The 25,497-nt window shown below is 39.5% G+C and overlaps 2 protein-coding genes across 2 annotated transcripts; both read left to right on the top strand.

The window, feature by feature from the left end:
* The first annotated feature begins 1,189 nt into the window (after positions 1-1,189).
* Positions 1,190-7,348, top strand: LOC308093079 (carbonic anhydrase 4-like). Its single transcript, XM_080439287.1, has 9 exons — positions 1,190-1,208; positions 1,976-2,060; positions 2,987-3,013; positions 3,551-3,721; positions 4,271-4,419; positions 4,971-5,066; positions 5,153-5,231; positions 5,335-5,498; positions 5,959-7,348. Exons 2-9 carry the CDS (start codon positions 1,976-1,978, stop codon positions 6,136-6,138), a joined length of 951 nt encoding a protein of 316 aa, XP_080295413.1. The 5' UTR covers positions 1,190-1,208; the 3' UTR covers positions 6,139-7,348.
* A 5,031-nt stretch (positions 7,349-12,379) lies between these two features.
* Positions 12,380-17,750, top strand: LOC308093929 (E3 ubiquitin-protein ligase TRIM39-like). Its single transcript, XM_080440335.1, has 2 exons — positions 12,380-12,526; positions 15,307-17,750. Exon 2 carries the CDS (start codon positions 15,309-15,311, stop codon positions 16,941-16,943), a length of 1,635 nt encoding a protein of 544 aa, XP_080296461.1. The 5' UTR covers positions 12,380-12,526; positions 15,307-15,308; the 3' UTR covers positions 16,944-17,750.
* Positions 17,751-25,497: the final 7,747 nt, after the last annotated feature.

Raw genomic sequence — 25,497 nt, 5'->3', positions numbered from 1 at the left:
CAGGGTCAGATTGAATCTAAATGGTTAAAGTGGGTAATGAGTGGCTGCCACTAGTGCCAGTACTTAAAATTGTTAGTTGAGCCCCTGATTGTAAATTTGATTTTTTTCCAGTTTCAAAAAGAGCATGACATCTTGTAGCCAAGATGAGGTTGGTGGTGGTACGCTATACCTTTCCAATGGAACAACAACCGCAGAATGAGATCACTGGCTTCATTGCTTAGAGGTAATGGTAAACGTCAGGGGTTCCAAAGATGGCTATCTGGCCAGATGGGGTTACATTGATGTGTAATACCTCAGAGATTGTAGCGAAAAAGTGTTCCCAGAAATGTGAGAGCTTAGTCCAAAACATGTGGGACAATGTCCCATGGTGACTGGTGACACTTGTCACATGAAGTATGTTCGTTCTGGGGACAATTTTGAGCCTATCTTTGCTGTAATGAGCCTGATGTATGACTTTGATCTGGATTAAGGAGAGTCTTGCACAGGAAGAAGAGGAGTTGATGGCTTTGAGTGCCTCAGCTCAATATTGGTCTGAAAGGGTGATTCCCAGTTCTGATTCCCAGTCGGATTTGATATTATGCAGTCCTGGATCATTCTCTGGTGAGATAAGATTGTAAAAAGATGACTAGTTAAAGGGATTTTAATGGTATATTAACATATTTTTCTGGGAACCCACAGCTTTATCTGATAATTGGTCAAATTAAATATGAAATTGTGAGGATTTGCCTGCTTCACAACATTGGCAACAGGACTGACTTCTGAGATACAATATAGATGGGGTCAGGTTAACTTATTTTTTTTAATTTTTTTACATTGGTCATTTTAATACAATGACCAGGTTTTGACAAAACAAACTCGGTGGCCTCATGTTCTCTCACAAAACATAGTAGGCTATATATCTCACATATAGACAATCTGTAATTATCCAAATATGTGACTTAACAACTAGGTTAATTTAGACAGCTACACTCAGCTGGTTAAAACATTCCAAACAGATACCCCCCCTTCCAGATACCCCCCCCCCAACAGTGTATGACTACATGAAAAACTTGTTTGCATATCTGTTTTTTCTTTTACCTGAAGAAATACTTAGAATAGGGGTGGAAAGGTAAAGAGGCGGGCTCAAGCTCTCTGCTGAACTTATATAAAAGAGAGGAGCTGATACTTCCCCAGGGAGAACTTAAGGTGACAACAGCTATTTTGTGAAGGTAAGAAAGTTTTTATTATTTTATTTTTTGGCGTTTTCCTGTTCCATTTTTAGGCTAAGTAAAAAATTTGCTATTAGCCTAATATAGCTGCACCATAGCTACATTTTTGACAATTATATCAAAAACAGTGACTGCATGCCCAAATACTTAGAGCATTATAGCCTAATGGTCAATATATAGGATAACTTTGGGGGGAAGCCACGCTGTTCTTGTAAATGGATTGATTGATTGATTGATTGATTGATTGATTGATTGATTGAATACAGTTTGCAAAAAAATATGCTTTTTTTAGGTCTTTTTTACTTTAGTGGAGTATTTCCAATTTTCAACACTTTTACTTCTACTCCACTACATCGGAAAGGAAAATATTGTACTTTTACTCCACTACAATTATTTGAAAACTTAAGTTAGTTTTTAGATATAGATTTGTATTACTAAACACATTAACCACTTAAGGTCCATATTTCTGCTATTTGAAAGCTCACAATTTGTCTATTTTCAAAAGATTTGTATACATTTGAAAACTTGTGACACTGAGACATTCTGCATAATGAGTAGCCTACGTTCTACTTTAAGTACATTTTGATTCCAATACTTTTGTACTTTTACTTAAGTACATTTTTAATTCCGGACTTTTACTTGTAATAGAGTATTTCTACATTGCTGCGGTATTGATACATTTACTTAAGTAAAAGATGTGAGTAGCCAACTTTTTCCACCACCGGTGAATTGCAGCATGACTCACCTCTCTCTGTCCGTTTCTGCAGATGAAGTGTCTCCTTGTGTTGGTTGCTTGCGCTCTGTTTCCTACCTGGGCTGCAGGGGATAACGATAGAGCTTCCACCTCAGTCAGTAAGTATTTGCTTTTATTTGGAAGACATTTACATTTGCTCTTTTTCTTTTAGATAGTAATGATTTAGTTTTACTCGTGCGCATGGACGATAGATTATGGCCGTATTGCAGTGATGTGATGTAACTAAGTACATTTACTCAAGTAGTACTTATATAAGTACAATTTTGAGGCATTTTTACTGTACTGGAGGATTTCCAGTGGTGTAAAGTAACTAAGTACAAGTACTGTAGGCCTACTTAAGTACAATTCCGAGGTATTTTTTACTTTACTGGAGGATTTCCAATTTCCAGGACTTCCTTCTACTCCACTACACCTCAGAGAAAAATATTGTACTTTTACTCCATTACAATTATTTGAAAACTTTAGTTGCTAGTTTCTTTGTAGATTTTGATTATTATTACGAAACATACAGTAGGCCTAACCACATTTTATACATTTGAAAGCTATTGTGAAACGGGACATTCTATGTAATGAGGCACTTTGGATCTTTAACATCATGTCCTGTGTTTTCGAAATCAGTACTTTCTACTTTTGGTACCTAAAGTACATTTGAGTAAATTTTGTATTCCGGACTTTTACTTATAACAGTATTTCTACATTGCCGTATTGATACTTTTACTTAAGTAAAACATTTGAGTAGGCTACTTTTTTCCACCACTGACATATTATAGTATATTGTTTACTAACATTGAGACTTGCTGCACAGCCACAGGTGATTGTTTCATGCAATCAATTCGCAACCTGTTGTTTCGGGGTGCGCTGGTTTCAGCGCATCCCAACCCCCTCTTGTGTGTTGGCTAGTGAGGCGCGCCCTAGCGAGACCTGATAGAATGGGTTTCATTTGGAGCCAGTATGACGTCGTCTGTTAAGGGGTCTATAGGCTATTTATAATGAGATTTTTTGTTGTTGTTATTTTCTCCCGCAGATTGGTGTTACCATCTTGCAGAATGCAGTAAGTCCATTGCGCATAATTTTCCTCTAAATACTCTAAATAAACTTTAGGCTATATCAAAGAAGGAGGACTTGGGGTATTACACTCATCATCACCATATGCCAGTATTTTTGCTCTTGTATCGTGTAGATCCACTATGTTCACATAGCCGATGTATATAGGGTTAAATTGGTTAAACAGATTTTGATGCTGTATAGGCCTATCAATTCATTTGACCATGGGGACCCCCAGGAACCCACTCAAGGACCCCTGGGGATCCCCAGTCAGACCACACTTTGAGAACCACGACTGTAGATAATCCTGATATATTTGTAACCACTTATAACCCCAGCATCCGTATTGTGGTGAAAGCTTTCGCTGAAAATAGCGGATCGACAATTGACATCGATTCAGGGAAAGCTTTCCCCACAATAACAGAAAACAGAAAAGACACTAGCATAGAGCCGTGAGGGACTCCGTTCAACCATATGGGGTTTAACTGGTTAATCCCGCTATGCTGCTTGACTAATTGAAACTCTTGTGCTTGTGCTCTTTCAGACTATACGACTTGGCCGACCATTGCTAAGGAGCATTGCAATGGTTCCAGGCAGTCTCCCATTGACATTGTCTCGGCATCGGCCACCGGCGACTCCAATCTGGGAGCCTTCAACTTCACCAATTATGGCATCAACTCGTCAATGACAAACGCCTCCAACACCGGCAAAACAAGTGAGCGGCAGCTTTAGAGACCTTTTTGCCCTACTTGATCATACTACACAGCGTCACACAAAAGCATTAAAAGCAGCATATCTACAGACTCGAAATGTGCGTTTTGAGCTTGTCAATCTGCTACTTTGGCTATTTTTGAATTTGAATCCAGAAAAGTACCAGTTTTGGACATAATGAGGTTTCCACCCGACAGTTACTTATGTTTTTTTTTTTTTTTATAATAGCAAAGTAAAATAACCGTATTGGAGTAAAATGTACAATATTTAGGGATGGATCGGGTCCCCTCCCCTAAGTGTCTTCAATCTATTCTGTACAGTGTACACATACAGTACCTGCCAATTACCTTCCTCTTGTGTGCTTTGAATGTTGTCTGTTCAACAGAATGATACTGTACAAGATGTTAATACATTTCCTGTCCTCCCCCCCACCCCCTAACACACACACACACACACACACACACACACACACACACACACACACACACACACACACACACACACACACACACACACACACACACACACACACACACACACACACACACACCAGTCAAAGTAGAACTTACTAGTGGGGTCAGTATTTCAGGAGGTGGTCTACCTGCTGCCTATGACAGCCTGCAGTTCCACTTGCATTGGGGCAACGGCTCTACAATGGGCGGCTCAGAGCACACTGTGGACGGCAAGCGCTACCCCATGGAGGTATGTACATTTTACTCATATATTTGGCAAATTGCAAAGTTTAAAATTAATGCATACTATTTTAATTTTTTTATTTTGTAAAAATGTTGATATTTATGTCAAATCATATTTATGTATTGTGGTGTCCAGGTGTGCTCTACCGACTGGTAGAGCACTTGCCTTTGAACTACAAGTTTCTGGCTTTGATCCCGGGCACTATACCAACTAATTATAATGTGAATAGCACGGCCTGGGTGACTAAAGGTCAAGACATGCGCCTTCCGACGTCTGAAAAAAAAACTGTTATTTCGGATGGGCTTTTGAACTAGTTCGGAGAGTAGTTAAATCTCCTCCCTTTCCGAAAACCTCGGAAGGAGCATGCATTGTGCTTAAGTCGTCCGGTAAGTACAGGGAGCTGATGGTAGGTGTTCCGCTCCAGTGGCTCCACCTCAGCGATCCATCTCCCAGTGCTCTAGTGCATTGTAAAGCGAATGGACTCGTCCTTGTTCTTGGCAGATAAGCACAATAAACCACTCTGACCGTACTTATTTCTTAATTTCCCTCCCTCTTAGTTGCACGTTGTAAATGCCAAGGCCACATACAATGGGGATACAGGACAAGCTGTCCAGGACTCCACAGGGCTTGCTGCTCTTGGGTTCTTCATCGAGGTAAAGAAGGGGATTCACATTAACATCAGATGTTAAAAACGTGACCTGACACATGTGGTAATACAATGTTTACTGCGCTTTTACAGGCAATGACAGGTAACGAAACTGCTTCACCTGCAAGCTGGAAAACCTTGACCAACTACTTGTCCAACATAACAAAGAAAGGTAAGCATTTGTTTTTCATCGTTTCCCTTCAAATTTGACCTTTTAATGAATTCAATGAAGGATTAGCTGCAGTTCCTTTACCAGTCAGTGCATCTGTCTACAGACGATAAGGTAGCAATTGCCGCTGGCGTTTCCCTGGATGATCTGTTAAGTGGAGTGGATCGTACCAAGTACTATCGCTACCTCGGCTCATTGACGACACCCTCATGTAATGAAGCTGTAGTTTGGACTGTGTTCAAGGACCCAATCAAAGTCAGCAAAGATCTGGTGAGTTTGATCTTACATGAATGCAACCGTTTTGAAATCATGACATAATGTTACAGCTCTGATAGGAGGTTCTGTAGTTCACTTTTTCCGAAATAATGGGTCCTAATGGGACCCATCTTTGTGATGCAGACCCATTTTTATGGGTCACGAGTAAATATCATTTTTTCGTGTCCTAATTTGTTTATTTATTTATTCAATGTTTATTTCAATAGATCTTCAAAAAAACTTTAAAAAAATCAGAAATGAAAAGAATTTTTCATTTAAAAAAAAAAGAATTTCATAATTTAAGATCTTAAAAACTTTTAAGAAGTAGTGAAAATAGCAGATCTATAATGCCGTCTACAGTGTCGTTGTGATCTTATCGATTGGCTATTTTCACTAGTTTGGCTACCAGGGAGATAGCAAATTTCTCTTTTGGGTCTCGGGCTAAGTAGTTGATGAACTGGTGTCTTCTCTGCAGATTAACCTCTTCAGCACCATGCTGCATGTTGGCGACGACAACTCAGAGCTGATGACCAACGTCTTCAGAGGCATTCAGGCGGCCCAGCCAGTGACAACCCAGGTCACAACAAGTGGATCATCCAAAACGTGTTTCTCTCTAGGCCTCATGGCTCTTTGCCTACTGATCAGGGGTGCTTAGAGCTATAGGCGCTAACATTTCACTAATCATTTTAAAATCAACTGCCACCTGTGACATTGTTGTCGAACACCAATACCGGTGGAGGAAAACAGTTGTCTGTGTTTACGTTATTGCTACTATTTGCATACCCATCTCCCTTCTTTTTTTCCACGTCACCTGCTGACTTGTCCTCTAGGGCTTTGTATGACCCCCCCCCCCCCCCCACGCAACTATACGATGCTCTTCTACGCATCACTGACCAGTGCTTCCTCTCAGCTTGAACCAGTGTGACCATTCTCATCTGACCTCAGGTGTTTTTGACCACAGAACTGGCACTTACTGGATGTTTTTTGTCTGACACCATTCTCTGTAAACTCTAGCAATAGCAGGAATTTATAGATGGATATGTCTGTCACCAATAATGATGACCACACATATTAGATGTTTGAGTAAAGTGAACACTGCCATTAAAATATTTTATAAAATAACTTAATTATACATTTTTCAAATGTGACTTGGATTGCAGCATCCACTATCAGCTTGGGGGTGGATTGAGATGCATTCTGGTCACAAGTTGGTCAAATGTAAATGGATGCGATTTTTCCTTTACTTAATAAAGCAGTCGGATATCTGGATACTATCCCAAAATACTGGGCTTAGGCTGCTAGTCTGAGCATAAAATTAGATCACACTATAGTCTGAACATAGCCTAAGGCTTAGATCACACACCTTGCTAGTTGTTATGTTGAGTCACACAGTAACTGAACAGCACGCACAAAGTAACATTAACGGATGCACCTCACAGGACCACTCCAGTGTAGAATAAGCATGGAAGTGTATAGTTGAGCCTACAGGTTACAGTGTATTCCATCCATTCCTTGCAGAGCTTTGATTTTGTCCACATTGATTTGAAGCAGAATACTGTGGACAAACACACACCCATAATGTAATCCAGGTGATAATGAAGATCTCAGCTTGTACAACTGTGCTGTTGGTGTAATGAAGGACTGTAATGAAGGACTGATGTTACTCAAATGCCAAAGGACACCACCATTTATGACAATATTTTATGCTCTTTTACCCCTGTTACCTTCTTGTACTATGCAAACATGCAGCAGTGGTGAAAGCATTTAATAAAAAAAACATTGTATTTATTTTTTTCATTTGTAAATGTTTCAAAACTACAGATTTTTTTGTAGGATTGTATTCATAGATATGTTGAATAAAATATGATATAGAACTCTGTGCCCAGACAAATTCTTTGCTTTGATTTCCATTTGTGCCCTATAGTAACATCACATTTAATACATGTTGTTGCACTTTTCCATGTGGAATTGAGCCAGACACTTGATATGGGCTTGTCAGAGGTGTTGGAGACTGGGGATAAAGACAACAGACAAATTGCGCAATGTAATAATTTGTAACCCTTCAGATCACGCGTCTCCGCGCGTCCGTTGAATTGGTGAAATTAAGAGCAGACAAGACTTAAAATTAAGTGTATTTATTAATTAAGCAGTAAGTTAAAATAATTACAGATTGAATATAGAAATGTACTTAACAGAGATCTCTGGGCTCCCACTAACTGTCCTTAACCGCAACAAGTTGCTTCGAGTTCAGTTCATGAGGTCTGAAGTCCCATTGTATGAGCCTATATATATGTCCTATACATGTTATTATAATAAAAAGTTGTCAATAGAAGTCGCTGTTGGTCCACCAGGTTTTCTTCATCAGGGTGGGCAAATGGCCCCCCCCTGATTTACGGGTTCGAACGACGACCTTGGATCCCACAGAGTCCCTCGCACCTGTGGAATGCAACACAACCTCCCTAACTAGGGGATGCTGATATCATTCTAAGCCTCTGCTGTCTCAAAGTGTCAGCCCGCAACTACAGGGGAGTGAGTTTTTGTCTACTGGGAGATAGCACACAGAGTTCCGCTATGCAAGCGATAATATAAGCATATTTATCACAATAAATCTACTTCTAAGAATATCATACTAACAGAGCTATAACGATTTCATAGGGTAATAATGTATTTTCTTTGGGTGTATATTAGGGGTGGGACGATATGGGTACCTCACGATACGATGTATATCACGATATTAGGCCCACGATAACAATATATATCACGATATTCGACGATGTTCGATATATTGCGATATCACGATATTCGATATATATTGCAAGAAATTTCACCAACGATATATCACGATATCTGAAAATATCGATATATTGCGATATCACGATATATTGCATGAGAATTCACCAACGATATATCACGATAGTCCTTGTATTAATTTCATAAACACATAAGATAGCACCAAACGGTTCAAAATCATCATTACACAAATACAGAGTAGGAAAAACAACGTATCACAAAAAAAAAAAAAAAATCGTAATATCGATATTTTTCAAAACAAAATTCAAAATGGCGGAAAAACTATCCAGACGCAAATGGGCGTGGCCTATATGGAGAGTTGCGTCATGACCCAAGGAATCCAGGGGAAAAAATATTTTTTTATTCTACGACCCATGGTTCAAGAGTTATAGGCCAAAACGTAAAGTGGGCTGTTATAGCGCCACCATGTGGCCGACTGGTGTAATCATTTTGTAAATAATTTGGCAATAAACTATGAACCTCCCTTCCAAGTGTCGTTGTTAAGTTATGCTTAGTTCTGCAGCTTAATGTTGCATTCGGAGAAAACACGGAGATAGAATCCATTTAGCCAACCATGGCATATTTTATTAGAAGGGCTGCACTCATCAGTCTCACGGTGACAGCCTCCACTGAAGGTGGTAATCATATAGATGTGATTAGGCTATAGGAGGCAGGCATGCATCCTATACCTTGTACCTTGACGCCTCACTGTGGCACAAGCATAACGTTGCACATCATACATGGAACAGTGTTACATACAAGTGAGGACATATCCCATCAAATCTTAACAGTCATAGCTGTAGCCCTTACGGTTTCCGAGAAAAAAATACTTGAATGGGAGTTTTTTCATTTTCCCATTAAAGTGGATGGGGAAATTTAATACACTAATAAATCAATATCAATTAAAGTATTTAACCGATCTCTTAGCAAAGGCCCGGTGAAGCCGGTCAATTTGACATATGGCACGAGTGTGGGGAAAATAAACTGTGGGAGAAATAGCGTGCCACCACACTTAATAAAGTAAACGTTAATACAGACCTGCTGTAGTCCAGGGTGGCTTTCTTCTGACCTTCAACCAGCTAAAGGTCAAAGTAGATGATTATAAGAGAACATAAAGTAAACATTAAGGTTTTTAATCTGAATTTCTTTTCTAAAACTTAGCTAAAAAATAGCTAAAACAGCCGATCTGTAAGCTCACATGATGTGAGGCATTGTGAGCTTGTAGATCGGCTGTTTTCTCTATTAATTCAGGTGTGCCTTTTAGATTTTCCAATCCACTTGTCTAGCATAAAAGCTCACAACAACAGAGTGTACAAGGAAAACAAACAAATCATACATTTATATAATACAATGCTTTTTAGTATCAATATAAATCTGACTCGTCTGACCGGCTCTTACTGTTTAATTCAGTGGTTCTCAATTTTTTTTCAAACCATGCCAGGGGACCCCCATACAAGATTTGAGTTGTGAAAATGATTTAAACTCCAAATGTTTCACATCTTTTAACTATTTTGGGGGAAAATAGCAGATCTACAAGCTCACAATGTGTCACATAGCGACATGTTGTGAGCTTGTATATCTGCTATTTAGCCTAAGTATACATAATGCCAAAAATTGCCCTGTAATGGTCTGTAACTCTGAGAGTGTACGAATGGAACCAAATGGACCCTTAGAGTGGTTGTTCAGTAACAGGAGTCTCCCCGTCTCTCCAGCTCTTTAATAAACAGAAAATACATTTTCCGGTAGGTGTCAAAATCTCAGCCAATCAGGAGAAAGTACCCATTTTTAAGCTTCATTTTTATAGTGTTTCAGTTCCAATTTTGCCTGCTCATTTCTTAGTGTCATCACTTGTTTAATCTATATCCTGACTGAGTTCTCTATCCTGATTGGATAAAATTGGAAATGAAACTGAAACTGAACGAAAATGCATTTTCTGTTTAATAAAGAGCTGGAGAGACAAGGAGACTCCTTTTACTGAACAAACACTCTATAGCAATGAGTACTATCAGAATATAGAGCTATTTAACACTTATTTTAACCAAAGAAAATCACTTACCCTACCTTTAAATTAACACTGTAGATTTTACAATGTAGATTGGGGGTCCCAGAGATCAAATATGATATCAAATAACAATCTGTGTTCTTCATTCAATTAATCTCAAACTGGGAGTTGTTGAAATAAATAAAAAAGTCTATCATCAGTGCAAAAGTGCAGTCATCTATCTAGTCATGAACATTAATGCTCTTCCATCTATTTTTTTTTATAGTTCAAATTTATGATTCACAAAATGTTAAATCCTTCCTCCCATCAGCTGCTCTGAAGTGAAAATTGAAATCCCAAGCTTTTTTGTGGAAAATGATTTTTTTGAACATTACAGTTGAAATAATTGTTTTGCCATCTCGACTATTCTAATCATTACATTTGTGGTCATGGATAATATTTTGTACCATGTTCTGTCTGATAAGAGCGCCACAATTACACATCTAAAGTATAATCTAACCACAGTAATCATAACCAAATGATTTCAATCATAAGTTTATCCTGGCCAGATGGTATGATGTAAATACATTATGACACTGTGGTCTGTGAAGCTACAGCCTCCATGCATGCCTAAACTCTGTAGTCTAGTATGATGGTGTCACGTTTAAAAAAATAACTGATCTATAAGCCATCATTACAAAAAAATGACTACTACTTAGAAATGTGAATACCTTTTTTAAAAAAAAAAGATTTATATTATGTCTTTATTGATAGGACAGTAGGCTGACAGGAAATGGGGAGAGAGAGATGGGGAGTGACACGCAGCAAATGCCGTCGGGCTCGGGACTCGAACCCGCGACGTGCTGTCAGGCTACATTGAGCCGAGGTGGCTGGCGTAGCGGACGCCAGCCGTCCAGGCCGATATGTGAATACTTTTGATCAGGCCTAGTATTTTTAAACTCATGTAGGCCTATGTTTGAATACTTAAAGGACCACGTCACCCATTACCTATCTACATATAATTGGTCCTCACTAATGTTCCTTATAATATGGTATTTTTGTCTACTCGGTCTGTGTCTCAAGAGAAGGACTGTGTAGACACCATTAATACAAGCATTAATAATACATAAAACAAATTGAAATCTTGTTTGAATTTACCAAACCTACCTACCGATGATGTCACTGGTAGGTGAGTGTCTGAACTGTCCACCGTTCTCCCCTGAGACACAAAAATGGTACCATATTAGGTCTATAATGAACAATAGGACCAATTAAATGAAGATGAGTTGAAAATGGGTGAAGTAGGTAAAAGCAAGTACTCCAGTAGGCTATACATTTGCAGAGCAAATTTCAGTTGTAGTTGAGTAATATTTGACCAGGAGTATCCAGGAGTTGAGTCACTCAAGTCGCGCCCCCTAGCTCCGTACAGAAAGTCGTCCGTGTGCAGCTCGTGAAAAAGTGGAGATATTTGACTAAACACACGTTTTCTGGCAGAACTTTCACATGGATATGAAACTAGAGGACAAAATATGACTCCAAGTCTTACAGTACGTTTTAACAGCGGGCGATCAGCGGGCGATCAGGATAGTATTTTCCGGAAGTGCATTATATGTCTATGAGAGCCGGCGACTACTGGCGATAGGGCGAAGTGGGCGGGGGGGCGATGAAAGATGGATTTTCTTTATCTTTTGGACGATGTCGCCGGCGATCGCCCGAGAGTCGCCCGCTGTTAAAACGTACTGTTAGGAATTAATTATTGGGTGAGTACAGACGGAGTTTAGAGCACTTTTATGGCCGCGCAGATCGTCACTACACAGTGGGTCGACGAGAGCGATCTATGACTGTTTATTTGGAATACTTGAAATGTATGTAAGATCACAGACATTCTAGGGCTAGCTCACAGCATGACATGACTGCAGTAAAGTAAAACTTTTACAAGGAGTGAAGCAATGCTGACTGACATCTTAATGATGTATCACAACTGAGCAGTGTGACAGCTGAGATCCTATGTGATTATATAATATTATTATTATTGGCCTTAAGGCCCTTTTATATCACCGGTCTAGGACCTAGGAGCAACTGTAGTGCTGCTGCTGTCAGTAGTCTGTGTGCGGCAAAGCAGACAGACAGACTGCAGAGTAGACAGTGTTGGAGTATTCCTCGCCCCTCCCGTTTGTATGCGAGAGCTGGCGAAAACTTCTGGGAACTCAGATAAGTGTTGGAGAAGCTACAGCAGATAAAGTTAACATCGTCGACAGTCTATCGGTATTCGGTAGGTTCAATGTTTTCTACTGCTGTGTGGATTGGATGATGTGTCTTTATCAACTACGTTTCAGATCAAAGCCTTTGTTTATAAACGAAAACGAAACTTACTTAGAGTTTACAGGCTACAAACAAAGCGATCGATCATTTCCCCCTTTATGCCACTTGTTTTGATATCAATAGATTCCGTGGGGGGCAGTACATTGTGAAGCATAATTATGATGAATGAATCCAACAGGGTTAGCCGTAGTATACAACCCTCCCTCGTAGACGTATTTATGATTCTGACGTTTTCAATCTACGAGAGTTGTAGGGTTCACGCCCCATGGAGACATGGACTTTCTGCACTATGCCCCGCAGATACTCCAAACGTGTACAAATTGAAAATAAAGGTGCTTACCCCCAAGCCCCAAATGTTAACTGTCTCTACGCGTTAGTAGTTTAATGTAATAATCCATATCTTTCAATAAAGAAGTGTTTTAATGCCGTCTGTGGCCGATTCTGTCGGAAGTTCCCAATGGGCGTTAGTGACGGGTAGTGACGGAGCGCATCCGGTGAAACCCGGAATTACACTAAATGTAAACAGGAAGTAAACGAGAGTGAGAAAATGGCATTCGGCAACAGACGGCATTAAAACACTTCTTTATTGAAAGATATGGATTATTACATTAAACTACTACCGCGTAGAGACAGTTAACATTTGGGGCTTGGGGGTAAGCCCCTTTATTTTCAATTTGTACACGTTTGGAGTATCTGCGTGGCATAGTGCAGAAAGTCCATGTCCATGGGGCGTGAACCCTACAACTCTCGTATATTGAAAATGTCAGAATCATAAATACGTCTACGAGGGTTGTATAGCCTACTACAGCTACAACAGGGTAAAGTAAACATTAGTTATATTCAGTTTTTTGACGGAGTAAATGCAGTGCAGTGCAGTAGATGTCACTTATCAGAGCTTACATCAAAGGCATCGCCCATTCACATTAGAATGAAGGCTTTGTAGAACAAATGAATATGAAATCCAATCGATAACTGAGTATACAGTCACTTTGAAAAAAAAGAATCAGGCAATTGCTAGTTCTATTTGGTAACAGGAAAGGTGGGCACCAAAACAATCTGGGCACTATGGAAAACTGGGCGCCTTACTAGGGAAATGTGGGCACCTGGAAAAGTGGGAACTTTTGGGGGAGAAGAGTGGGCACTAGAGAAGAGTGAGCACCGGGAAGAGTACTGGGAAAACTGGGTACTTTGATAAAATATGAATAGTAAAATTCATATTTTATTTATATCATAATAAAATATGTAGTCACATCTGTAATTAAAGTGTTCTATATGATGAGAGCTTTACATAGCGAACAGGATGAGGAAAGCAACCATCAGGAAGAGTGGTCACTTTGGGGGGAGAAGAGTGGGCACTATGGAAAACTGGGCACCAGGAAGACTGGGCACTGGGAAAACAGGGCACTAGGGAAATCTGGGTACCCGGAAGACTAGACACCTGAATTAGGACTGGGCACCTGGATTTACTTTACATAGCATGCTGCTTTGTTGTTGGTACAGTACGTTTTATTTTACCCACTGTTCTTTAAACCCCCAAACACAACACAACAACAAGGTTAAAAGTACAATATAAGAGTTTGTTTGCCAAAATAGTAGTAGGCCTACTACCCCCCCCCCCCCCCCAACTTGATAACTGACTGTCTGACAAAACAGTGGAAATGCTGTCTTTATGCAGGCGTTGTGAGCTTGTAGATTGTTTTGAGCTTGTAGATTTGCTATTTTTCCCTCGTCAAATTTTATGGAATGGATTTTTTAGCAGTAGCCAAGGGTGAACAATGGCACATGAGCCACCATCATTGCTACGGATTGTTCCTTCCACACAAAAAAAATGGAAAGCCTGCGTTTAATGATCATAATGTGCTCATTCACAGGCAATCTAGCTTTTCAATGCCAGGTAATAGGTGGCCATTAGCATGTTTGATCGCAGCATTTGTATATGCAAATAAAATGAAAGAATGAGCATGAATGGAATAACCACTGAAATATTGTCTTTACAAGACACACACGTTTCCACATGAGAGCTGCCCCAAAGTGCTCACTTTTCCCTAGTGCCCACTCTTCCTAGTGCCCACCTTTCCTGGTTTCCACTCTTTCCTGGTGCCCACTCTTCCCTAGTGCCCAGTCTTCCCAAAAATATGATGCCCAGATGTCCCTAGCCCACCTATCCTGTATCCAATAAGAGAACCTCACATCAAAGGCTTTGCGCATTCCACATTAGTATGAAGTGCTTGTAGAACAAATTAATGTTAAATCTAATCGATACCTCCCGAGTGGCGACAGTCACTTGAGCGCAGAATGAGCACAACTGCTAGTTTTAAAAAGGTAGCAATGTTCCTCATGAATAGGCAATATTATTTAGCCTAATGAAGCAAAGGCAGACGCGCTGGTGTGGCAGGGGGTAACCTGAAACGTTTTAGTTACTTGGAAATGTCAACCCATGATGATGCCTTGTAAATTCTGATATATTTTGATTTGTTGTCAGTGTTTACTGTTCACCAAATAATTTATCCTAACAATATATTGTTCACCAGTATCATTGTGGTGTGAACTCTGCTGAGTTAGAACAACTTTTAAAACAACATATGCCTATTTACAGTTATAGTTGTTTTGGTGCGTCTGCATTAGGTTTGTCAATAGCATTTATGTACTGTATATGCAATGTGTCATAGTGTAAGGTTGTAGATGTATAATTCAAGAACAACAATTGATACTTTCTACTTTATTGTGCAGAAATGGCGTCTGCCAGCATTCTCCATTCTGAAGAGGAGTTCCTGTGTTCCATCTGTCTGGATGTGTTCACTGATCCAATCACCACTCCATGTGGACACAACTACTGCAACACCTGTATCACTCAATACTGGGACACTAATGACGTGTGTCAATGTCCACTATGTAACAAAACCTTCTATACAAGACCAGAATTCTCTGTTAACAAAGTTTTCTCAGAGATGGCTGATCAGTTCAGGAAGTCAAAGCAACTGAAACAAACTTCCAGCACAAACCAAGACCCTTCTAAACCACATGAAGTCTCCTGTGACGTCTGTACTGAGACCAGGGTCAAGGCCCTAAAGACCTGCCTGGTGTGTATGACCTCCTACTGTGAGACTCACCTGGAACTTCATCAGAAAATCACAGCCTTAAAACCTCACAAACTAATGAACCCTGTGAAAAACCTGGAAGATTATATGTGTAAGAAACATGACAAACCTCTGGAGCTGTTCTGTAAGACTGACCACATGTGTGTTTGTCAGTTCTGCACTGAGTCAGACCACAAGTCACATCAAGTTGTATCTGTGAAAGAAGAATGTAAAGAAAAGAAGGCTGAGCTGGGAAAGACAGAGGCTGAAGTTCAGCAGATGATCCAGGAGAGACAAGTGAAGATTCAGGAGGTCAAGCGCTCAGTAGATCTCAGCAAGAAAGATGCAGACAGAGAGATAGAAGACAGTGTGCAGGTCTTCACTGCTCTGATCAGCTGTATTGAGAGAAGCCAGGCTGAGCTCATTGATGTGATTGAAAAGAATCAGAAAACAACAGAGAAACAGGCTGATGGCTTCATTAAAGAGCTGGAACAGGAAATCACAGAGTTAAAGAAGAGAAGCTCTGAGCTGAAGCAGCTCTCACACACTGAAGACCAACTCCACCTCCTCCAGAACCTCACATCCATCAACACCCCTCCACCCACCAAGGACTGGACAAAAGTCAATGTCCATCAGTCTTCATATGTGGAGACGGTGAGGACAGCTGTGGCTCAGCTGGAGAAAACACTCAGTCAGGAGATGAAGAAGCTGTGTGATGAGCTGGGGACGATCCAGCAATATGCAGTGGATGTAACTCTGGACCCTGATACAGCACACTGCAATCTTATCCTGTCTGAGGATGGAAAACAAGTGTATGATGGAGGTGTTAAGAAGATTCTCCCAGACAGCAAAGAGAGATTCTCCACAGGTATCAATGTCTTAGGAAAACAAAGCTTCTCCTCAAGAAGGTTTTACTATGAAGTTCAGGTTAAAGGAAAGACCAGTTGGTGTTTAGGAGTGGCCGGAGAGTCCATCAAAAGGAAGGAACTAATCCCAGCATGCCCCAACAACGGTTACTGGACTATATGGTATAACGGAAATGAGTACAGGGCTGCTGCTGGCCCTGATGTCTCCATCCCTGTAAGAGAGAAGCTCCAGACAGTGGGAGTATTTGTGGATTATGAGGAGGGTCTGGTCTCCTTTTATGATGTGGAGACCAGAGTTCATCTCTACTCTTTCACTGGATGCACCTTCACTGACAAACTCTATCCGTTCTTTAATCCTCATCTTAATGATGGTGGTAAAAACTCTGCTCCTCTGATCATCTCTCCACACAATCACACAGTTTAGACTATTTTAATCATCAGCTTTAAAGAAAAGAATACGCTCCCAACATGACACGCTGTGAGCTTGTAGATTTTCGGTGAGGACATATGGTGTAGAAAGAAATACCAGCATACTCAGAGCCCTGAGGGACCCCAGTCAATTAAGTATATAGGGTTTAAGTAGTTAAGACAACAAATGTCTACGTGGAAGAGTTCATTTAACTGTCATTATAAATCAAAACATTCAACTGTTGTGTCTAACAGATGTATTCTATTGAAACACTAGAAATGTATTTTACATGTGATATGGTCTGATATGGTTAATGAGTTCTCATTTGAAGCAAGTATTTAGTATATATATATTTAGTATTTATTAACCACTTAAACCCGACTTTATACTTTGGCTATTTGCAAATAACAGAACAACAACACGTTGTGCTTGTAGATCTGCAATATGGGAAGACATTTTTGAAAAGGATATGAACATTTCTGTGTATAATGACATACCCAAAACACCAGGGTTAAAGTGATTAAAATGTATCTCCTGTCTGTGAGACTGTTGAGATCTAGTCTACATGTATTTCTTGGTACAATATCTTGATTTTATATCTTATTTTATTTTATTTCGTGACAAGTTAAACTCAAAATGTTTGTTAATTAATGAGCAGGAATAATGAGTAACAGGAATAGAAATAATGTAAGAAGTAATATAATTACTATAGAAGAGAAAATTTAAAATAGGAATGATTCTGATGGTAATGATTGGTTCTTTTATGTAGCTGCATGTTACCAATTATACAAGATGAAAATGTGATTCTTTAATACAAATCAATAATTGTAATTATGTGCAAAATGCCTGTGAACTGCTTGAATTTAACTCGCGTTGTAATGCAAAAATAAACTTTAAAGAATGATACTCATTGATTTCATTTATTCTTAGTGTGTAGTGTGTAAATGTCTAACTTTATACATTCTTTTCACTTGTGGTCTAAATGTTCTCATTGGTAAATATGTGTTAAGATGACAATATTCAGTCATCAAACTGGTACAGGGTTAAAAGGTGAGCAGAGAAAAGACCGACACACTAGTAGTGGTGATTATTTACTTAAAAGTAGGGTAAGTGATTTACTTTGGTTAAAATAAGTGTTAAATAGCTCTATATTCTGATAGTACTCATTGCTATAGAGTGTTTGTTCATTAAAAGGAGTCTCCATGTCTTTCCAGCTCTTTATTAAACAGAGAATGCATTTTCAGTGCTCTCTCCTGATTGGCTTAAAATATGTCACCTACCTGAAAATGTACTATATTCTGTTTACTAAAGAGCTGGAGAGACCCCTGTGACCGAACAAACGCTTTGTAGCAATGATTACAATAATATAGTACTTTAACCTTTTTAACAAAAAATATATGTATACCAAAAAATATCACTTACCCTACCTTTAAAGTAAAAGTAACAATACTACAATGTAGAAACACTCTGTTACAAGTAGGCTAGAAGTCCTGTATTCAAAATATTATGTAAAAGTACAAAACTAAACCTTTGAGAGCATTCATAATATATACCACAGGTTCATTTAATTATAACAAAGTTAATTAACAGATCCTAGATCAGCAACGTTACAAATCAACCCCAATAAGTGAGGAGAACAAGGATCAGATCCTTGATCTTTAGGTCACATACTGCTTTCGTGTGTCAGTATGGTGTAACTACAGTCATCTCAGCAGTCATCAACCTCCATAGATTTATGGATCACATAATGCCACCGGATTCTCAATGTCAGGTCCGGGGACCACCAAATGGACCTGTGAGGGCCTGTAACTCTGAGAGTTAAATTACCACTGGGGATTTTACAGTGTAGATTGGGTGTCCCAGAGATCAAATATGACATTAAATGCCAGTCTGTGTTCTAATGCATCTCAAACTGGGAGTTGTTGAAATAAAAAAGGTCTAGAATCAGTGCTGTAAGTGCAGTCATCTATCTAGTGGTGGAAAGTAATGCTCTCCTACTCTTTATTTTATTTTTTTATTTTTTTGCAGTTCAAATCTATGATCACTAATAATCATCGTTCTTCAACACAGTAACTGCTTTGCTTCGAGTTTTATGATAATTTTAACTTGCTTGTTTTATTGTGATGCTCATTTGTGCTTGTTTTTTCTTTCCCCCTATTATTGTGATGTATATTTTTGTACAAAGCGTTGCTGAAAATGAGGGTAACTTCTGTGACATTTTAGTTGAAATAAAGGTTTGAAGTGAAATTAAATTAAATGAAATATCATCAGTCATCCAGTTCCACCTCATTTCTGTACAGCAGCAGCTGCAGAGGACTGACCAACGTCATTCCTTTAGCTGAGATGGCCCTGGTTCTGATCTGAGGTCAGAATTAAACATAACAGAACCAGTCATTCATTTAGCTGAGATGAATAGTTCTGATCTGGAGTCAGATGCCTGTTTGTCAACTGTCTGTACACTATGGAAGTATTATCCATCCATCCAGCCATCCATCCATTGCATCCATCCAGTCTTGTTGTTCACACTATTTTCAATCCTTCCTCCCATCAGATGCTCTGAAAATTGACCTCGCTAGCTTTTTTGTGAAAATGCTTTTTTGTACATTACTGTTGAAATGATTGTGTCGCCATCTCTACAATTATAACATTACATTTGTAGTCATGGATACCGATTGGATACTGATAAGAGCACCCCAGTTACACAGACATCTATAAGTATAATTTAACCACAGTAATCATAACCAAATGATTTAAATCAAATGTATCCTGGCCAGAATGCATGATGTACATACATTATGACACTGTGTGTTTGGTCTGTGAAGCTACAGCCTATACCTCCATAATTAATCTCCAAAGTATGATACGGTTGTGTTTCAAAAAGGAACTGATCTACAAGCTAATTGTTTTTGTAAATTAAATGTAAACTACTTTGTAATTTGTATACTTTTGAATAGGCCTACTTAAGTAATGTTTTAAAAGCAAGTACTCCAGTACTTTTACTCAAGTACAAATTTGCCTGAGCAACTTTCACTTGTAGTTGAGTAATATGTGGCCAGGAGTATCAGTACTTTGACTCGAGTACTTGAGTGGAGTACTTTGTCCACCACTGTCACATACAGTAGCATGGCTTATCACTCAACAACATTCTTAGTTTAATGATGAGACCTAGAGTTATAAAACAATATCTGAAGGACTTTGATCAAAAACGTGGTTGATGTTAACTCACTGAAAAATGACAAGTGGTATGCATGTGTGACCAGTGACCACAGAGGAAATAAACATTACTTAAACAACTCTTCAGCTCTTCTCACTCATTATTATACCTGATAGTAATTAGATACAAATACAATATGCATGTAATGTTATGAATTAAACATTTTATCCTTCACCTTTGAACCTGCTCACAACATGAAATGACTCCAGTGAAACATTAACTTTTACAAGGAGTGAAGCAATGCTGACTGACATCTCACTGATGTTTCACACACACAAGTAAAACACACCTGCAGCAGTGTGACAGCCGAGATCATATTCTGTGTATAAAAACCTCACATCAACAGGATTTTATCATTTACACAGTCTTAAGGATATACACAGGTGAGTACTCTATAGATTTTCAGTATAAATGATCACCGCCTATTTATATGAATGAAATGTTTCAATGAATTAACATCTAAAGTCTAGTCTAGATGGCCGTCAACACCAAGAATGATAACTGCAGTGTAATAATAATGATGTAAGCACACACACTGATAAACTGTAATGTTCTGTAAACATAATGAACTTGAAGCCATTGTTCACCAATATTCTGAAGGTGATCCTAACAACATCACCACTGTCATCGTTATAGTTGTGGTGTAAACGCTGCTATCCAATTGAGTTAGAACTACTGGTAACACCTGATCATAAGGTAATTAACGCTTAATTTATGATTACTTAATACATTATTAAGCGTTAATTAAGCATTAATTAAGCATTAATTCCTTGTAATTCATGTATTAAGTAACTTTGCCTAACTAATGATTAACTGATGATTACTTAATGATGAATTACAATGAATTCATGATGAATTAATGCTTAATTAATTATTAATTAACGCTTAAATCATGTATTAAGTAACTTTGCTTAACTAATGATTAACTAATGATGTTAATTAATGATGAATTACAAGGAAGTCATGATTAATTAATGCTTAATTAACGCTTAATTAATGCTTAAATAATATATTAAGTAATCATAAAGTAAGCGTTAATTACGGGTACCTTATGAGCAAGTGTTACCGAACTACTTTTAAAACAACATATTTGCAGTTATAGTTGTTCTTGGTGTGTCTGCATTACGTTTCTCAATACCATGTATGTACTGATTATGCAATATGCTATAATTTAAGGTTGCAGGTTTAATGTAATCCTTCAACAACACAATACTTAAAAAACATATTAACTTTATTCTCAGTGTGTAGGAATGGCGTCCACCAGTATTCTCCTGTCTGAAGAGGAGTTGATGTGCTCCATCTGTCTGGATGTGTTCACTGATCCAATCACCACTCCATGTGGACACAAGTACTGCAACACCTGTATCACTCATCACTGGGACAGTACTGATGTGTGTAAGCATAGATATAGAAACCTAGATACCTCATTGGCCTCTGCAGTTCGTTGGAGCAACTTGTATCGCGGCCGCCATTTTCGCGTAGGCAAACGGACACTCAAAGTGACTACTGGCCAATCACAGCGCTCACAGCGCGTTGACTACAGGCCAATCACAGTGCGTCTTTTCTAAGCCCTGTCAGAATCTAGTTGTCCCGCCCCCACCTGCCTCTGATTGGCCTACCGAACGCCCCCTTCTGTGACACACGCGGAAGCTTCAGGGAAGCTCTCCTACGCTAAAATGGCGCCCAAGATACACATGCCTCAGAGCCGAAGGAGGCGTCTACCTATATATGTCTATGTGTGTAAGTGTCCAATGGCTATTTTTGTACAAAGCGTTGCTGAAAATGAGGGTAACCTCTGTGATATTTGAGGTGAAATGAAGGTTTGAAATGAAATGAAATGTCACCAGTCATCCAGTTCCACCACATCTCTGTTGGACATGATCTTCTTGGAGGCGAACAGCAGCAGCTGTAGAGGACTGATCAACGTCATTCCTTTAGCTGAGATGGCCCTGGTTCTGATCTGAGGTCAGATTTAAACATCAACACAACCAGAGTTATTTATTTTTGCTGAGATGGACCTGGTTCTGATCTGAGGTCAGACAGACACTCAAACAGCAGCTGTTTGTCAACTGTCATTACACTATGGAAGTATTATCCATCCATCCATCCATCCATCCATCCATCCATCCAGTCTTGTTCACACAATTTTCCAATCCTTCCTCCCATCAGCTGCTCTGAAGTGAACATTTACCTCCCAAGTTCTTTTGTGAAAATGCTTTTTTGTACATTACTGTTGAAATGATTGTTGCGCTCTCTACTCTATCTCTCTATCTCTCTCTACTAATATCATTACATTGTATTCATGGATAATTTTTTTTACCATGTTCTGATAAGAGCACCACAATTACTGAGACATCTATCCTCCTATAATTCCAGAAAGCTCTGTGGTGGTGGTGAGGCCAAAACTGTCTGCCCGGTTGTCCTCAGTGACTGGAGCAATTGATCTGAATTTGCACACAGCCATTGACCATTACTATGTGCACGGAACAGCGAAGCCTGTTTTTCAATTTCACCAAATCTTAGCTGTTTATTAGCATGGTTACGGGGCTGCCCAGCTGTCGGATGGCCCCGCGAGCTATGGGAAGAACTGCCTCCCAGATTGCCAGATCATGTGCGCATATCCCCCCACGGATGCGTCGACCGGGTGTGGACTAGTAAGTATAATTTAACCACAGTAATCATAACCAACCAAGGGTAGAGGACTGACAAAGAGCGATCCACTGGTCCTCCAGGTTGGGGGTTGGGCACAGGGCTAACAACCCAGTACCGTAAAAGTATCTTGTTACGGAAACAGCAACAAAGGAAATTAACAATACTTTGTTGCTGCCCTACATGCCAACCGGCATAAAGGGCAGTACGTAAGTAAGTAATCATAACCAAATTATTTAGATCATAAGATTAACCTGGCCAGAATGCATGATGTACACTACATACATTATGACACTGTGTGTTCAGTCTGTGAATCTACAGCCTATACCGCCATAATTAATCTCCATAGTATGATGGTGTCGTGTTTCAAAAAGGAACTGATCTACAAGCAAATTGTTTTTGTAAATTACATGTACTAACTAGACCATACCCGGTGAAGTGCGCAGGCGGAAGTAGTTGCAAACGTGGGGTTATTGCACGTCCTGTCGCTTCCGTCGCGCCGAAGCCCTGAAGTCCTGCCTGGTGTGTAAGATCTCCTACTGTGACTATATGTGTATGAAACATGTCAAACCTCTGGAGCTGTTCTATAAAACTGACCACATGTGTGTTTGTCATCAGATTGTATCTCTGAAAGAAGGTTGTGAAGGAAAAAAGGCTGAGCTGGGAAAGACAGAAGCTGAAGTTCACTTGTCTCTCCAGGAGAGACAAGTGAAGATTCAGGAAGTCAAACACTCAGTAGATCTCAGCAGGAAAGAGAGATAGCAGACAGTGTGCAGGTCTTCGCTGCTATGATCAGCTGTATTGAGAGAACCAGGCTGAGCTCATTGATGTTATTGAAAAGAAGCAGAAAACAACAGAGAAACAGGCTGAAGGCTTCATTAAAGAGCTGGAACAGGAAATCACTGAGTTAAAGAAGAGAAGCTCTGAGCTGAAGCAGCTCTCACACACTGAAGACCACCTCCACCTCCTCCTCCACCTCCTCCATCCATCAACACGCCTCCACCCACCAAGGACTGGACAAAGGTCACTGCCCATCAGCCTTCATATGTGGAGACTGTGAGGACAGCTGTGGTTGAGCTGAAGAAGGTACTTTGTAAAGAGATGGAGACGCTGTTTGATAATGATCTGTAGAGGATCTAGCGATATACAGTGGATGTACAGTAACTCTGGACCCTGATACAGCACACTGCAATCTCATCCTGTCTGAGGATGGAAAACAAGTGTATGATAGAGACATAAAGAAGAATCTCCCAGAAGACAAAGAGCAATTCTCTAATTCTTTCCATGTCTTAGGAAGATAGGAAGACAAAGCTTCTCCTCTGGAAGGTTTTACTATGAGGCTATAGTTAAAGGGAAGACCTTGTGGATTTTAGGAGTGGCCAGAGAGTCCTGCAACAGGATGGAATCAAACACACAGGGACCCAACACTGGTTACTGGACTATAATGTTGGGATATAGAACTGTGTTCAAGGCAAATGTTGACCCTTAGGTACTCCTCCCTGTCAGAAAGAAGCTCCAGAAAGTGGGAGTGTTTGTGGATTATGAGGAGGGTCTGGTCTCCTTTTTGTGTTGTGCTGTTGGTCGCAACAGCACAACTCTTTTTATGAATGAAATGAATGAGTTCTCACGCTGGTGTATTTTGTCATGCAGGCGGTGCTAGGACCAAGCCAACTGTTTGTACCGTTTTGCACCGACAACCTGGGCATTCCCTCACATGTTAACAGGGTATGTGTTGCTTTTATAAACCCTGTTAAGTACATTGAATGCATTTTACTGGTACATGTGTACTGGGTGGATTATTGTAGATGTTTGGTTGATGCCGAAGTAGTAGTCCGACTGTGATTCTGATTGCAACCAGGCATCGGCAGAACATCTATAGCACCAGAGTAGAGCGTGAGACTAATTCAATGTTTTGTTTTTTATTACAGATTGTGCCTGTGTACTGTTGACCGCTGTTCTTTTAACCTTTTTGTTTTTATGCTTTATGTTGCTACCTTTTTATTATTATTTGAGCACTGTTAGTGAGATCCAGTGCTATAGCCCCTGCGGCTTTAAAGTATAAACAAACTGTCCAACCAACCACAGGTTTAATTCGGCTACGGCCTGAGACAGATACTTGGCTAATAGTTATACTGCAGATTGGCACTTAATTGATTGCTGTCTCCTTTGTGGTGTTCATGGCTTTTGGCCTTTTTGAGTGTACATTTGCAGTGATCTTTAATGCCAAATTACACATGGCTCTGAGTGTTTATATCTGGCTGATTTGCAGTGTTTAACTTGTGTGTGTGTGTGCAGACTTCAATAAGTAGGCCTACATTTCAGTGCAACTATTTGGCCAAGCTTTTATGTCTCTTTAGTAGCCCTATGCACTTTACTGGTTGACAAGTGGAAATAGTTTTTAATCATTAAATATACCAATACATTGTACATTCTCTTATGTGAATAAATATATTTTTGCATTCCAAACCGACCATTATTTGTTCACTTAAACTGAACGCTTACCTTTGGGGAAGTTGACTGGATATAATAACCTGTAACTCGGGTCTCCCACCCTGTAATTGGGAGTGGCGTAGTCACACTGTGTATAAAGGAGTACTTGGTGACTCCATCTGGTTACAATGAGCTTTACATGAAAATGTTAGTTTTAATTTAACCACATGAACCTAGAGTTCCTATTCTGGTACAAACATTCGGTGATAATGGCTG

The sequence above is a fragment of the Gymnoscopelus braueri genome (genome assembly GCF_963280865.1).
Source record: "Gymnoscopelus braueri genome assembly, chromosome: 10".
Taxonomy (NCBI): domain Eukaryota; kingdom Metazoa; phylum Chordata; class Actinopteri; order Myctophiformes; family Myctophidae; genus Gymnoscopelus; species Gymnoscopelus braueri.
Note: the sequence above shows the minus strand (reverse complement) of the source record. Positions and strands in the feature narration are given on the sequence as shown.

Excerpts from the sequence above, each read along its gene's own strand:
- LOC308093079 (XM_080439287.1), top strand. The coding sequence starts at position 1,976 with ATGAAGTGTCTCCTTGTGTTGGTTGCTTGCGCTCTGTTTCCTACCTGG. Across the intron at positions 4,420-4,970 it reads GCAAGCGCTACCCCATGGAG|TTGCACGTTGTAAATGCCAA; the intron begins GTATGTACATTT and ends CCTCCCTCTTAG. Across the intron at positions 5,232-5,334 it reads GTCCAACATAACAAAGAAAG|ACGATAAGGTAGCAATTGCC; the intron begins GTAAGCATTTGT and ends ATCTGTCTACAG.
- LOC308093929 (XM_080440335.1), top strand. The coding sequence starts at position 15,309 with ATGGCGTCTGCCAGCATTCTCCATTCTGAAGAGGAGTTCCTGTGTTCC.